A 16,784-nucleotide genomic window follows, 5' to 3' on the forward strand; every position below is an offset into this window, starting at 1 on the left:
AGAGATGTTTCTTTAGTTCTTTTTCCCAGTGTTCAAATGCACTTGACTCAGAAGTAGTGACAGTCATTTTCACTTTATGTACATGAGTTTCAGATTCTTTTCTTGGAACTCAGGAGAGGAAATGACCCCTGCACACGGGGAGAAATGGCAGAGCAGGAGCCCGATCACCAGGGTGGCACTGTCACTGTCACTGCAGCACGTCAGGATGCAGTGTCACTTGTGGCCACGGCGAGGAGCGAGTAGCAGCATCCTGTTCTGCAGGTGAGGTGGCTGTGATGCCCAGGCCACCAGCCAGTGAGTGGGCAGCAGGATGTCGGAGCAGCTGCCCTCCCCTTGGTATCTTTGTTCCCTCTTGGCCTTGCTTGTTCAAAACAGCGAGAGTGCTCTTTTCAGACCGAAGTTCAACTCACATTGCAGAAACAAAGACTTGACTGTTCCCATCCCATGCCCATTGGGTCTGTGGTCTGTGCAGGTATCGTGACTTTGAATTTGTGGATGTGAAAATCAGGAAGCTGTTTTTCCAAGTTAAAGAATCCAGTTCTGTTATTTGAACATCCTAAGATCTGTGTAACAGTCGCTATCACGTCTTCATGAGATTTTCATGGCGTAAATGGGGGAGAGCAGCCGTTCCAGGTCTCGGGACCTCTGTGATTCTCCTACAGTCAGCCTCGCAGATGTTTGGCTGGGAGAGATGTTCGAATGTAGAACCACCCAGCCTTTCTAGACATCTCCAGATTTAGTCTGCAATTTTGAAATGCAGTCTCCCTCTCTCTCTCCCCCCATCTCCATCCTCACCCCCACCTCTGCCCAATCACAGGGAGACACGGTATACTCCTCTGTCCCTGAGTGAAATCATCAGAGCGTTAAGAATCTAAACCCTCGCTCACGTTGCCACGTGTCGCTCCGGAGGAGACACCGGTAGAGCTTGCTTGTGCACTGGGACAGCCTGCTGGAGCCGGGGAGTAGATGTTCCGGCCGGGCCGGGGACCAGGGTCTGCTCTTCCATGGAGCTGCACTCAGAGGGCGGGTCAGAGCAGCAGGCGGCTGAGCAGCATCTGCAGCAGCTGAGCCAGATGCTCTGACTCCCACGAGGCCAGCGCCTCCCCTCAGCTTCACTGCAGATTCCTTTCACTGCATGTCACCTCCACGTTCTCCTGGAGGAACCTGGTTTTCTGCTGCCACATGGAGGCACAACCGTGTCGTCTTAGCTGGGGCGACCGGGCAGGCGGTCTGAGGGCCTGAATCCCTTTCTCTACTCAGCGACAGTGGAGCTCGGGCTGCCTGACAGAGCCTCCGGCGGGGGCCTTGTTGATGGGCGGAAGGCTGGCTTCCCTTGCACACGCCCCTCCTTGCCCGTCACGTGAAAGTGGACCATGAGCGCATTTCTTTCTGCGTGTAAAGAACAGATTTCTTCTGTTTCTTCTCTTAGTTTAGGAGTTAGTAGAGGACTGAAGAATAACAGGCTAAAAAGGAAGATCTATGACCCCTGGCCCCTGGGATTCCCAGTCACACAGGTAGAGTTAAGGGGGGCTGTGGTTCAGCCGCTGTTAGAACCAGAAGCATGTTCTCTCTGGCTGACATGTGTTCTAATGTATACATTCTTGTGTTCATTCATTCTTTGAGCCATTGCTCCAGCTTTTGCAGAGTGCAGATGACGTGGGCTGGGTGCTGTGCAGCTTGAGCGTCTGAGCGGGACTCAGGGAGCCGGACTGAGCTGGATGCCTGTAAGAGCAAGAGCTTTGGAAGGAGTTAGGTCAAGGAGCAGGAAATTTCCAAGGCACAGTTGAGCAGGTCACTTGAGACAGTCATGGCCAGAAATAGGTGTACAGAAGGGATGGGTTTTGGCAAGAGCAGTAGGCTAAAATCCAGGGCTGGGGGCGGGATGCTGTGAGTAAGAAGGACCCCTGGTGCTGCTGGCACCAAACCAGCAGAGGCTGTCCTGGACAGTGGCTGAATTGGCACCAAACCAGCAGAGGCTGTCCTGGACAGTGGCTGAATTGGCACCAAACCGGCGGAGGCTGTCCTGGACAGTGGCTGAATTGCACTTCCCTCCTCCCTTCCTCCTGTGCTGTAATTCCAGGTTCTTAAGGAACTCGTGTCAGCTGCTGGGAGCAAAAGCCATGCAGGGGTGGAGAGACAGGACCCATCCTTGGGGGAGCAGATGCAAAGGTGTCACAATAGCCCAGGGAAAGTCACAGTGGCTGGAAGGGTGGCCACCATTTTTCTGTTGGTTTTTAAAGTGCTTGGAAGTTGCCCTAAGGAACAGTGGATCCTGGCTCAGGAGACAGAGACCAGCTCCGGTGAGAGTTCTTCACCTGCAGAGTGTTCCTGAAGCACACGGGCCTGCCAGGCCTCATGCCTGGGGCTGAGGAGCATGGTCGACCTTTGAACCCGCATCTTCAGCCTGACCCCACTTTTTCTTACCTGTCAGCAAGTGTTTGTTTCTTGAGCATCTGTGATATACAAAGGTCTTTTAAATACTCCCAAAAGATAGATAACTGAGTAAATACTTGGAGTCCTGATCTTTATCAAAATAAAATAGGGCACCGTTTATCACTGCTGTGGCAGAATGTTCTCTGGCTTGCGAACAGAAGCCAGCTGCTAGGTTTATGATCCTACAGTGATAGCATATGCGGAGAGTTTGAAAGGGAAGGGGAGAGGAGCTGACATGTGAATAAATTTGGAAAGTACTTTGAAGTCACACAGCTGTCCCTGTTCCTATTTTTTAATCACCAAATGTATTGAATCATTATTTTTCCCAGCTTCAAAGTGGGACCATTGCAGTACCTCTGCCACCCAACACAAAGACTCCTTGGCTGTCACCAGTGAGGCAGATACAACATAACGTAAATGCAAGTGAATGAAATAGAAATGCAGTGAACTTTTCATTTCAGCTGCTTTTATGTGGCTCATTTGAAATTGTGCTCGTTATACATTGGCATCTATTGTATTTTCATTTGAAATATGAGGCCCCAGGGAGTTAACTGTTCAGCCATGGTGAATTAGATCATTTTGAAACATGAAATAGGAGTTCCCAGGTGGCTCAGTGGGTTGAGGATCCAGCATCATCACTGCGGTGGCACAGGTTCGATCCCTGGCTTGGGAACTTCCACTTGCCATGGGTGTGGCCAGAAAAAAACAACATGAAATAAGTTTGGCAAAAGCACAGGTGGGGATGGTTGGTGTAAAGGGCGAATGCAGCCTCTGAAGTGGTTACGAGGCGATCGGAATGGCTCTTCCCTCCCGGAGCTGATGACGCTTCCCTGCCCCGCCCTCCTCTCTCTGACAGGCGCTCTTTCGTAGGCTGAGATCTCAGAAGCCGCCCTCTCGGGTGCCTGTCGGTTTGCTCAGGCAGCCACAGCCAAGCACCGTAGACACGGTTGTATGTATCTAAGGCGTTGGGTGACTCGCCGTCTTGGAGGCTGGGGTGGAGGTCGGCTTCTTCAGAGGCCTCGCTCTCGGGTGTGTAGAAAGCGGTCTTCTCTGTGTGTGGCGGTGTCCTCATCTCTTGCAAGGACACCGGGCAGGTTGAGTTAGGGCCCACCCGGTGACTGTCATCAGGACGTCGTGCAGAAGGACGGCTGCACATCTCGTCGCACGGAACGCAGCGCCCTGTCCGCGTCAGACGTAAATGTTACTTATGCTGAACAAGTAAGAAAGCAGCTACCATTTCCTGAGTGCTCACCTCCTATCAAGTGTTGTAAGACCTTTCCATGTGTTCACGCCTTCCGTCTCCCTGGGGGCGGGGTCCCCCTTATTCCCACGTGAGGGATGAGGAGACGGAGGTGCACACGTCAGGACACGTCCCAAGAGCGCAAGATTTGCGGAACTGGGATTCAGACGCCAGGCTCTCTGCCTCCCAAGTGTGAGCTCTTCACTGCCTCTGCTGTGACTGACGAGGAAACCACTCTTTCATGAGCGTAACTTACGGTGTAACTTACAGTATCTTTTTCCATTGGCCACTTGAAGACATTATTTCAGTTCAAATGCTACATGACTCAGTGATGGGGCTCCTGTTGTCCTGTCGTGTCTGAACTTGACCTGCCTTTGCTCCGTGTTGAACAGTGTTAATTATCCTGAAGTTCGTCTTTCTGCTGGGAGTGTTGGATTCGTTTTCGGTTCCGTGCCTTGCTCTCTGTCTCAGGATGTGGCATGTTTGAGACCCTGCTGCTCACTTAACCTTCACATTAACTCTGTCGTGATAACCAGAAAACTTACAATGTGCTTCTTTACAGAAAATCACTCTGCACCTCCCGACGTAACCACTTACACCTCAGAACACTCAGTGCAAGTAGAAAGGCCGCAGGGCTCGACGACGTCCCGGACAGCCCCGAAGTACGGCAACGCCGAGCTCATGGAGACGGGCGACGGTAGGTCTCGCAGCAGCAGCCTTGCTTCCCGCGCACGTCCCGAGTTCTGCTCGCCGGCCTTTCTGTGCCCGGGTCGCATGTGCTTCCCGAGGCGCAGGGTCGGCTCGTGAACTCGGGAGGTTCTCCCTAGAAGGCGGCCAGTCGCAGGAATTGCAGACTCTCTCCCAGTGGGCCAGGAGTTAGTCCTGGTAGGAAAAATGTCAGCGTTGCAGGACATTAGTCCTGAGAAGAGAAAGCTTTTCGAAGATTCTGATGTTTTCGCTACCAACTGACTAATGCTGGTTCCCCAGTTAGGAAAGTAGCGCTGACGTTAGGACTGACCCGTTACTTGGAAGGGCAGGATAGAGCTAAATGCCACCAGAATCATCGACGGAGACGGCACTGTGGGAATTGTGGTGCTTTAGACTTGGGAAGAGGGTCCTTTCTCCTCTGTGGTAGAAAAAGTGTTGGCGGCTGGATACCTACAGCCGCAGGGGCCTCCCTTGCTCCCCAGAAGGTTCGTCTTGGTGTGCTCCAAACAGACGCTCCTGTTCCCCGGCCTAAAGCGCCAGCCCCAGACGAGAGCTCCGTGCTTTGTTCTGCTTTCCTTAACCTCCCAGGCTCATGAAAGCTAGACTAGAACCCAGACATGGTGCAGAATGGAATTGCCTTGGTTTGCCGTCCATCCCAGTGTGTGTGTGCCCGTGGTCGTGTGACAGGGAGGTGGCAAGGAGGCCTGGACCCAGCCTCGGACGGCAGATGCCTTTCCGACGTCAGTCTGGTTCCCGGCGTGGTGGGTTTCCCTGGAGGGCTTCTCAGTTTCCGTGTGTGTTCTGGTCTCTTCTGAGCGCATTGTTGATGGAGTTGGTCATGATTCTATTCTTGTCGTCACCATCTTAGTAACTTTATTGCCTTTGAAGTGCGTCACGTGCACCTGCTCCCCCAGGCCAATGCGTGTTTTGTCCAACCCAGTGGTGTGGTGGTGCCTCGTATCAGAACCACAAGGGGCTCCTGTGAGAAAACAGATTCTGGGCCACACCCCAGACCTGACACAGCAGAAGCGCTGGCTTGGACCTGGGATTGTAAATTAAGCTGGAGAATCAGTGGCCTTGTGAAATGATCTCTGATTCATCCAAGCCGATTAAGTGGGATTATTTAATGGGAAAATACTGTGTTTAGATATTGGGAATTCTGGATCATGTATTTTTATATATTTTCAAGATTGTGAAATATTTAATGTTTCAATTCTGAAAGTACACATAGAGCATTTTGAGGCTACCTATTAAAACGGGCTTAAGGAGTTCCCGTCATGGCTCAGCAAACTCAACTGGTATCCAAGAGGATGTGGGTTCGATCCCTGGCCTCACTCAGTGGGTTAAGGATCTGGTATTGCTGTGAGCTGGGGTGTAGGTCATAGATGCGGCTCGGATCCCACATTGCTGTGGCTGTGGTGTAGGCCGGCAGCTGTGGCTCTGATTTGACCCCTAGCCTGGGAACCTCCATATGTCACAGGTGTGACCCTAAAAAGACAAAAAAATAAAATAAATGGACTTAAATGTTCACTCACAAGAGTGGGGCTGAAAGACACGTGGGAGGGACCCTGCTGTCATCTCTAGGAGGACAGGGCCTGCCAGCAGCACTTGGAGAAGCAGGTCCCCTTGCTTTCATCAGCAGCTGAGAGACGGGGGCTTGGGGAGGGTCTCGCCGCTTTGTCAGCTCTCGGGCCTGGAGGCAGAGGGGCCCTGAGACGGTGTGAATGAGGAGATAACAGAGCCTGTTTCAGCTTAGTCTGTGGTCTGGAGCTCTGCCCAAGGTCCCCAGAGCAGGACGGCTCACGGAGTGTGGAAGAGACTCATTGCCCATCCTCGGTGGCCTCTCTCGGTGCAGCCAGCACCATCCCAGGCTGGGACCGTCCCCCTTGGCATGTTCTCCATGAGCAGCAGTCATCTTAGGGGACACGGAGGGGCTCCCAGCCCTGAGATGGCGAGGGCGTGCTGGTGCCACGGTCATCTTTACTGTGGCTGCCGGTTCACCTGCCTCATGCTTCTGTTTTTCAGGAGTGCCTGTAAGTAGCCGCGTATCAGCAAAGATCCAACAGCTTGTCAACACCCTCAAACGACCCAAACGACCACCATTGCGGGAATTCTTCGTTGATGACTTTGAAGAACTGCTGGAAGGTGAACGAGGCCTCCTTCCTGCTCGTTCCGTGTTTCTGTGACCCCATAAACGTAGTGATGTCTCTCCCAAGGCTGCCTTTCTAAGAACAGTGACCTGGGCATCCTTGGGAGGACAGTAATCCTGCCTGCAGGATGTAGGTGCTGTTCCTGGGGTCCCTCTGCGGGCTCACGCAGTCCCGGCACAGTGGGTAGGCGGCACCGGAGGGTGCCCTCGGCAGGCCTTTGGAAGGACTCCATGCAGGTACAGGACTGGGGGTACCTCAGAAAACCTGAACAGCAGCGCTGGGCTCAGAGGGGCGTGGAGTGAGCTGAGGCCAGTCTCGCCTTCCTGTCTCCCCAGCTTCGAGAGCTGGTGGCTCTGCCTCTGAGCCGAGTTCTGCTGATTGTATCAGACCCAGATTCCTTATACCCTGAGTGAGATATGGCTGATTTTCCACCTAACAGGTGGAAATTTCAGGCATTGACTGTGAGAGAACCCTTTCCCAAGAGCGTGGAGAAAAAGCTCAGATTCTCACTATCTAAAGAGCTGGGTGGAGTTTCCGTCATGGCTCAGGGGTTAATGAATCCGACTAGGAACCATGAGGACGAGGGTTGGAGCCCTGGCCTTGCTCAGTGGGTTAAGGATCTGGTGTTGCCGTGAGCTGTGATGTAGGTCGCAGATGCAGCTCGGATCCTGCATTGCTGTGGCGTGGTGTAGACCGGCAGCTGTAGCTCCGATTTGACCCCTAGCCTGGGAACCTCCACATGCCACGGGTGCAGCCTTGAAAAGCAAAATAAATAAATAAAAGAGTTGGGCAGGTTGTTTTTATTATGAGCCGTTTTTTTGTTTGTTTTATTTAAGGAAATATGTGCTGTGCTGGTTATTCATAGAAGTTGTAGCAGATTTAAATTCATGTCTCAGTATTTACGGGCAAAATACAGCAAAATTTGAGCTCTTTGGATCATTACTAGGGTATCTTGATCACTGATATTTTAAACATGGCTATTGCTGTCCTCGACTCTAGGCGTGTTAAAATGCATAGTTTTACTTGTCAGTTTATAAAGGCGCTCAGGTCTCCCTAAGTTCTGCATCCCAATGTTGCCTTGGAAATTATAAGGGCTAAGTGCTTCCGTTACATCTAATTCTAGAAAAGCACCTGTACGCATTTCCTGTCTGCTGATAAATTTATACCTTAAGTGTAAGTCTTTTAGCTTCTTTAAAAAGAAGAAAAAAGTGATCCTGCTAATGTGGATGTATTTTTCTTGAAAACCTTTTGTGTTCGAATGTATTTAGTTCAACAACCAGACCCAAACCAGCCAAAGCCAGAGGGAGCCCAGATGTTGGCCATGCGTGGGGAGCAGCTGGGTGTAGTTACCAACTGGCCGCCGTCTTTAGAAGCTGCGTTACAGCGATGGGGGACCATCTCCCCAAAGGCCCCCTGCTTGACCACGATGGACACGAATGGGAAACCCCTGTACATCCTCACTTACGGTAAGCCTTCCGTTTGCCTGGTGCCTGCGTGTGTCGCCTCACCTGCCACTTTGAGACTTGTGCCGCCTTATGTTTCCAGGCAGGAAACAAATGGAATCTGAAGGGAAATGTTTTAGGCAGAGCATTTGCTTTGGATATGAAGTTACTATTTGTTAAATGCTTTTGAGTAAAAAGCAGTGGAGAAAAATTAGTGATATAACTGGTAAGTAGGATTTTACCCCCTGGAATGTATATGTGATCTTCTTGAAACGAATGCTTTCAAGGAGGACTGGTAGTTAATGAATTTGCATCAGAGCTCTTTGACATGTATCACTGAGAAGAGACAGAGTCTCTTTCCAGAGTGCTTTTTCAGAGAACAAGAGAAACAAACTTTTCTTGAGTCCTTTCTTCAGCGCTGCTAATGCAGCCTGTCAGCTTGTGGAAATAGTTACCTGTACCAGAGAGGTTCCTTTCTCTCTGCTCCAGGGGCTGTAGAGACAGCAAATTGTCAGGTCATTTTCACACTCTCTGCTAGAGTTTTGCAAAGAAACCAGCTTCATAACTGTCCGACTGAAAAGGCATGTATTCTCTCTGCTCGTGTGAGATTGGGAGACCTTTTTTTTAACTTCCAGTTTTGTTTTTATGACGATAATACCCTTTTCATTTCAGAAAGGAGAGAAATTGACTTCTCCATCAGCAGCGGAGGTTGAGAGCCAGGTGTTATGTTAGGTAATGTGGTCCAGGCTTGTAGTGGGTGTGCACCCAAGAGACCCTGTCCTGGACTCAGTCACTGTCCTGTGCATTTTGTGGACAGAAATGGGGTTTAGGGAATACGTTTCCATAGTCTCCTATTTTTTCTGCTTTTTTGGGAAATTCTGAGTGGATAAAGGGCATTTCACCTATGATGAGGCACAAGATTGATTTTTTTAAAAAATTATACTCTTGGACAGAGTTCCCTGGTGGCTCAGTGGGTTAAGGATCCAGCATTGTCGCTGTCTGTCTTTGTCCTGTGTGCACATGATTGTCTCAGAGTGTCCATAGCTGTTTTCCTGTTTTAAATATCTCTTTATCCTGCCTTAAGTCCAGGGGAATTTCGTGTCGATTTCCCAGTTTCCAAATATACAATAGGGTATTAGTAACCAGTAACTATTATTAACTGGAGTCACTCTGCTGTATATTACCTCACCGTGACTTATTTATTTTGTAGCCAGAAGTTTATACTTTTGACTCCCTTCACCCATTTCATCTGCCTCCCACTCCCCACTTCCGGCAACCAGTAATCCATACATCTCTGAGCTGGGTTTTTTTCTTTTTCTAAATTCCGCCTGTAAGTGAGATCTCATGGTCTTTGTCGTTGTCTTATTTTTCTTGGCATGATGCCCTCAAGGTTCATCTGTGTTGTTGCAGGTGACGAGATTTCATCCGTCCTATGGCTAAACGGTATTCCTTTGTGTGTGTGTGTGTGTGTGTGTGTGTGTGTGTGTACACATCACATTTTCTTTATCCAAATTTGTGTTGTCTCCGTATCTTGACTATAGTAAATAATGCTGCAGTAAAAACAGGGGTGCAGATATCTCTTTGAGTTAGTGTTTCAGTTTTCTTCAGAGAAATATCCAGAAGTGGAATTGCTGGGTCATATGGTAGTTGTATTTTTTAATCTGGGACGCGGTGGGGGGGCAGGGAAGAAGAAGCCTCTACTGTTGTCCACAGTAGCCACACCACTTTGCATTTCCACCGGCGCTACACAAGGGTTCCCTTTTTTCACATTCTTGTCGACAGTTGTAATCACTTGCCTTTTTCACAGTGGCCTTTTTGACAGGCGTACGGTGATACCTCAAGTGATTTTTATTTGCATTTCCCTGATGCTTAGTGATGCTGAGCTCCTTTTATGTACCTATTGGCCATCTGTATGCCTTTTTTGGGCAATTCTACTCAATTCTTATGCCCATTCTTTAATGATTTTTTTTTTTTTGCTATTGAGTTGTATAAATTCTTTATATACTTTAACCCATTATCACCCGTATGATTTGCAAATGCTGTCTCCCATTCCATAGATTGCCTTTTCATTTGCTAACGGTTTCCTTTGGTATGTAGAAGCCTTTTAGTTTGATGTAATTTCACTCATTTATTTTTCCCTTTGTTGACTTTGCTTTTGTTGTCAAATTCAAAAAAATTATAGCCAAGAACAATGTCTAGGAGCTTAATTAATTACCCCTTCCCCCCCATGTTTTCTTCTGAGTTTTGTGGTTTCAGGTCTTACATTCAAGTCTTTAATTCATTCAGTTTGAGTTCATTTTTGTGTATGGTGTAGAAAATTGGTCCAGTTTCATTCTTTTGCATGTGACTGTCCAGCTTTTTGAGCACCATTTTTTTGAAAGACTGTCCTTTCATCATTGAAAATTCTTGGATCCTTTGTTCAAAAAACTAGTTGACATATATGCATGGGTTTATTTCTGGGCAGTTCTGTTCCATTGATCCGTGTGTCTGTTTTTGTGCCAGTATCACAGGGTTCCCACCACTTTAGCTTTGGAATGTCAGGAGCGTGATGCCTCCAGCTTTGTTTTTCTTATTCAAGATGGATTTGGCTATTTGGGGTCTTTCATGGTTTTGATGTATTTTAGAACTGTTCTATTCTGTGAAAAATGCCATTGGAATTTTCATAGGGATTGCATGGAATCTGTATATTGCTTTGGGTAGTGTGGACATTTTTACGTATTAATTATTCTGATCCATGACCGTGGAGTATCTTTTCATTTATTTGTGTCTTTTTCACTTTCTTTCATTAAAGTTGTTTAGGTTTTAATGTACAGGTCTTTCATGTCCTTGATTAAATTTATTCCTAGGTATTTTACTTTTGATGCAATAGTAAATGGATTGTTTTCTTGATTTCTGTCTCTGATAGTTCATTATTAGTGTATAGAAACAACAGTTTTCCATATATTGATTTTTATATTCTCCTTTACTGAATTAATTTATTGCTTTTTTTTCTCATAGCCTTTAAGATTTTCTATATATAATGTTGTGTTATCTACAAGTAATGCAGGTTTACTTCTTTCTTTCCAGTTTGGATACCTTTTATCTCTTTTCTTGCCTAATTGCTCTGGCTAGGACTTCCAGTACTGTGTTGAGTAAATGTGGCACAAGTGGGCATCCTTGTTCCTGAATCTTAGAGGAAAAGCTGCTAGCTTTTCACTGTTGAGTATGTTGTTAACTTTGAGTTTTCATGTATGACTTTTATTATGCTGAGGTATATTTCCTCTGTACCCACTTTGTTGAGAGCTTTTTATCATAAGTGGATATTGAATTTTGTCAAATGTTTTTTCAGCATCTGCTGAGAGGACATGATTTGTACCTGTCGTTGTGTTGATGTGGTGTATCACATTAATTGATTTATGGACGTTGAACCAGCCTTGTACTCTGAAATAAATCCCACTTGATCATGGTGTATGATCATTTTAACATATTATTGAATTTGGTTTGATACTATTTTTTTGAGGATTTTTGCATCCTTGTTCTCTAGACATATTCGCCTATAATTTTCAGTGGTGTCCTTTGATATCAGGGTAATGCAGGCTTCATAAAATGAGTTTGGAAGCGTTTCCTCACCTTCTGTGTTTTGTAAGAACTTGAGAAGAGTTGGTGTTAATTCCTCCTTGAATATTTGGTAAAATTCACCAGTGAAGCTGTCTGGTCCTGGTCTTTTTGTTTGTGGGGAGGGTTTTGGTTACTGATTCAGTCTCCTTATTAATAAATGGTCTGTTTAGATTTTCTCTTTTTTCATGATTCAGTCTTGAAAGGTTGTATGTTTCTAGGTATTTATTTCTTCAAGGTTGTCCAATTTGTTGATATGTAATTGTTAATAGTAATCTCTTAGGATCCTTTGTACTTCTGTAATATCAAACTGTGATATCTCCTCTTTCATTTCTGATTTTAGTTGAGTCCTTTACTTTCTTTCTTTCTCTCTCTCTCTTTTTTTTTTTTTTTTTTTTTTTGTTAGTTTAGCTAAAGGTTTGTCAATTTTGTTTCTCTTTTCAAAGAACCAACTCTTGGGAGTTCCTGCTGTGGTAGACTGCGTCAGCTTAGGTCCCTGCAGAGGCACAGTTCAATCCCGGAATGGTGCAGTGGGTTTAAGGATGTGGTGTTACTGCAGCTGAGGCTCAGATTCAGTCCCTGGTCCACAGGAGCAGCCCTTAAAAAAAAAAAAAAAAAAGAAGAAGAAGAAGAACCCACTTTTGGTTTCATTGATCTTTTCCGTTGCTTTTCTCTCTACTTCATTTATTTCTGCTCTGATCTTTATTAAGTTCTTTCTTCTACTAATTTTGGGCTTCACTTTTTTCTTTTTCTAATTCCTTGAGGTATAAAGTTAGATTGAGATTTTTGTTTGTTTGTTTTTTTCCTGAGATATGCATTAATCTGGGAACTCCTCTCTTAGAATTGATTTTGGAGTTCCCATCGTGGCTCAGTGGTTAATGAATCCGACTAGGAACCATGAGGTTATGGGTTCAATCCCTGGCCTCACTCAATGGATTAAGGATCCCATGTTGCCGTGAGCTGTGGGCTTGGATCCTGAGTTGCTGTGGCTCTGACGTACGCCGGCAGCTATAGCTCCAACTGGACCCCCAGCCTGGGAACCTCCATATGCCGCGGGTGCAGCCCTAGAAAGGCAAAACAAAACAGCAACAACAACAAAAAACAATTACTGATAGGTGCAAATGCATTGCCATTCTGTTTAATTGTTTTCTGGCTGTTTTTTGTTCCTTTGTTGTTCAGCTGTGTGCTTAGATTCCTTTCACATTGTTTTCGGACACCTGCTGTAGGTTTTTGCTTCGTGGTTACCATGAGGCTTACATACAATGTATTTGTAGTAGTCTGTTTTAAGTCGATAAAAACTTAAGTTCCAGTGCTTTCTCCATCTCTACATTTTTACTCTCCCCTTTTTTATTTTTTGGTGTCACAGTTTATATCTTTTTATCTTGTGTACTCTTTAATTATTTCAGTTATTTTTTACTGTTTTCAACTTTAGCCTAATGCTTTGCTTATAACCTACTGCCTTTACTAAATATTTGCTTTTGCCAGTGAGATTTATGTTTTCTTGTTACATATTAGTGCCTTTCTTTACAGTTTGAAGAAGTCTCTTAACTTTTTTTCTTGTTAGCTTGGTTTAGTGGAGATTTCTTTGGCTTTTGCTTGTCAGGAAAATTTCATCTGTCCTCAGTTATGAATGGTAACTTTGCTTGGCAGAGTGTTCTTGGTCGGAAATTGTTTTTTTTTCTTTCTCCTTTCTAAATCAATCAAGAATTGTTGGATCTTTTTTAAGGCAGCAATTTACTCTTGTTTTCCTCTTTGATAAATATTTCTAGAACTTTGCCAAAAGTGCTTTCTCAAACTCTCTATTGTAAATTGACTCTCCTATGAATTCATGATGATATTGATTTTAATATTCCAATCTGAAAATGAATTTGAAACTTTAACAAAATACACTGGTGCTAATTGTTTGATTGTAATTGACTTGTTCATTTACACACACTGATTTTTTTTCAGTTACAACAAGTTGATTATAATTGTTTAGTCAACTGTAATAATTTTCTAACATTGTTCACATAAAAAGAAATCTGAAGACACAAAATATTTGTTTTCTTTAGGAAAAAAATAACCCCCCAAGTTATTTCTAATGACGAATGACTATTTGGGGGGAAATAGAATCACCAAATAAAATGCCAAGTAGTTGTAAAGTAGCCAGTCCCGAGGAGATGGAGGTGGGGTGGGGGGGCATGCATCAAATGTGACACCTGGTAATCACTCAGTGCCCAAGAGGTAGGCTAGAATGTGTACTGTAATTTACTTTTATACTTGCCTTTACTGTGGCACTAATAAAACATTTGTTGAGCACATACTATGAGCCGGGAATGTCCTAGGAATTACAGGCATTAGAGAGAAGGGAAAGTTCCTCTTTGTCCTCCAGATACTAAGGGGAAGGCAAGTTGATCAGTCTCTGGGTGGGAAAAGAGTAGCAACCCTAATCTGTGCAGCTGCAAAATCCGGTATGAGACAAAACAAATTCAGACGTTTTCATTCAAAACATGTTAATTTAACTCTTACACTTAAAGTAGGAAAAAGGTTAGAACAGCGATTGCACTTATATGAGAGAGTTAAAATTGCCCTTATCTTTATGACACTATTATTTCTTAGATAGAACTCTAATACCTTGACTGCTCCTGAAATCGCAGAGAAACTAAAGTTGTAAAAGGCCTTTCTGGGCGGCCTCTATGTGTCCGGGAGCTCATGTTCGCTTTTAAAAGCTCCACTTAGAGTCCGTCTGTGTGCTGACTCCCGGATTCGCTGAGGAAATGTCTGGCCCTGGGATGGGGCCGGGACGCGAATCCACAACTTCTGCAAAACTGGGAAGTTTTATTGAAGGGCTTTTTAAATCTCTTTAATCCTGCTTTGTGGTGATTGTTCTAGAGTTTCAAACTTCAGGATCATTCAAAAAGTTTACCATAATCTTTATGTAAATCAAGGATTCATCTTCAAAGATCCTAAGCCTCCGAAGTTAGGAAAGGTTGCATTTGAGAGGCTTAGGGAGGGAGAGGACTCGGGCCCCATGAAGCCCCTCAAACAAGACAGGACCTTTAGGACAGGAACGAGGTGTCACTTTGCGAGGCGTCGGTTAGCGGTGGCTCACTGTCGCCGTGGTCCCTGCCCTCCCTCACTCCTGGAAACCCTCCTCCATGATGCTTGTGATGACAGGTAACATTTCTGTGGCTTTGCTCTGGGTTCTCAGCACCCCAGCTGTTCTTGTATTCAGGACCTTATTTCAGTGTTCATGCTTCTCAGACAAGAGACTTGCTAGTTCTCGTCTCCCATTTAAAAAAAGAAGGAACATTTTTTTATGGCCACGCTTGTGGTATATAGAAGTTCCTGGGCCAGGGATTGAATCCAAGCCACAGCTGTGGCAACGCCAGATCATTTAACTCCCTGCACCTCTGCAGAGACCCCAGCCGCTGCAGTTGGATTCTTAACCCACTGCGCCACAGCGGGAGCTCTCCCATCTTGATTCTGGGGGCTTGACATAAAGAAATAATGCTCTCTTTGGAGGTTAATATACACACGTACACATAACAGAAAATGCATGTGTATGATTAATATGTCTTTATCATTTGTATTGACAGGCAAGCTGTGGACAAGAAGTATGAAGGTTGCTTACAACATTCTGCATAAATTAGGTACAAAGCAAGAACCTATGGTGCGACCTGGAGACAGGGTGAGTGCAATTTAAAGTACGCCATCCGCAAGACATGCGCTCTTGGGAGGGAGAAGACACCTGCTGTTTTGAAGTTTGCCAAGTTCCGTGCCTCCTGATACTCTACTGCAAGGTCAGGCCTTCTTGACGCTTGCTGTGAGCCAGGAGCAGTTATGCAGTGTGTCGTGTAACCATCACAAGTAACTCAGCTGAACTGTCATAGTTCACCTCTTATCCCAGAGGACGCCAGGACTTGGAAAGTTAAGAATCATATCCGATGAAGGCACATACTGTCCAACCTCAAAGCCTGTGTTCAGAAGCCCTGGCACAGGTGGTCTCCCGGTTGAATAGGTGCGTTGTCTCCCTGAGCAGGCGGAGCAGTTGTCTCTAGAATGCTTTTATTTCGGTCAGTGACACCAACAGTCCTGGCAGCAAAGTGCTGGTACATTCCTTTCCTAGAGTTAAATTTCTTGATATAGGCTGCTGTCTTTTATTGAAAAGCAGGGTTTTATTCTTACTGCAATCTGCTGTTACTGAGAACAAATATGAGTGTTTCCTTTTTAATGTTATGCCCAGAGCAGTTGATAGTCTTGCTCAGCTTAGATATGGGCTGCGTGTAGAACCCAGTTTTCTTGCCTTCAGCTGGGTTATCCCACCATACACCAAAGGACTACAAATGAATTTTACAAAAATATCACCGTAGAGCTCCATAATCCAACAGGAATACAAGGTATGATTTATTAAGAGATATTATTAAAAAACATGGTCCCTTTGTGGGGTGTTTTTAATAAGATTGCTGCATTCCCGAGAGTCCAAGATTCTTCCCCGGTTTTTTTTTTTTGGTCTTTTTAGGGCCATGTGTGCAGCATATGGAGGTTCCCAGGCTAGGGGTCAAATCGGAGCTGCAGCTGCCACCACAGCCACAGCAATGCAGGATCCAGCTCACAGCAATGCCCGGTCTTTAACCCACTTAGCGAGGCCAGGGGTCAAACCCACATTCTCATGGATACTAGTCAGACTCGTTACTACTGAGCCACAGTGGGAACTCCTCTTTCCAGTTTTTCAATGAACAAGGTTGACCTCTATACCCCCCCGTTTTTTTCTGCATTCATGGTATGTGAAAGTTCTCAAGGCCAGGGATAGAGCCAAAGCCACAGCAGTAGCCTGAGCCATAGCAGTGATAATGTGAAGTCCTTAACTGCTGGGTGACCAGGGAACGTTGACCTCCAGCTTTTAAAAGTCAATTGTTGGTCCCATACTTCCTTATTACAAAATTTACTGTAAAGCTGCAGACATCAAAACAGCGTGGTATTAACACAGAGACATAGGCCACAGGGATAGAATAGAAAGCCCAGAAGTAAATTGCACTTTTAGGGTCAAATGACTTTCAGGAAGGCTGCTAAAACCTTAAATGGGGGGAAGGATGGTCTGCTCAACAAATGGTGCTGGGAAGTTGGAGATCCGCAAGCAAGACGTGTAACTGAATCTTTATGCTATATAGCAAAGGTAACTTAAAATTGATCAAATACCTAACTTGTAGGATAAAACTTAGGGGAATGTTTCATGAC

At 45.6% G+C, this 16,784-nt stretch overlaps 1 protein-coding gene across 10 annotated transcripts in view; it reads left to right on the forward strand.

Annotated features, from left to right (window-relative positions):
- The window catches only part of DIP2C (disco interacting protein 2 homolog C), a 380,657-nt gene that overhangs the window by 260,948 nt on the left and 102,925 nt on the right, over positions 1 to 16,784 (forward strand). For all 10 annotated transcript variants that reach the window (XM_084980632.1, XM_084980628.1, XM_021065077.2 and 7 more), the window contains 4 exons: positions 4,236 to 4,370; positions 6,407 to 6,526; positions 7,800 to 7,997; positions 15,146 to 15,237. In XM_084980632.1, the coding sequence (XP_084836758.1) occupies positions 4,236 to 4,370; positions 6,407 to 6,526; positions 7,800 to 7,997; positions 15,146 to 15,237 (545 nt within the window). The remainder of the gene's footprint in view (positions 1 to 4,235; positions 4,371 to 6,406; positions 6,527 to 7,799; positions 7,998 to 15,145; positions 15,238 to 16,784) is intronic.

This window comes from Sus scrofa, chromosome 10 (assembly GCF_054392235.1).
Source record: "Sus scrofa isolate SSC_HxYL_T2T_F1_AM1 chromosome 10, Sscrofa_HxYL_maternal_Yorkshire_Landrace_v2.0, whole genome shotgun sequence".
Classification (NCBI taxonomy): Eukaryota; Metazoa; Chordata; class Mammalia; order Artiodactyla; family Suidae; genus Sus; species Sus scrofa.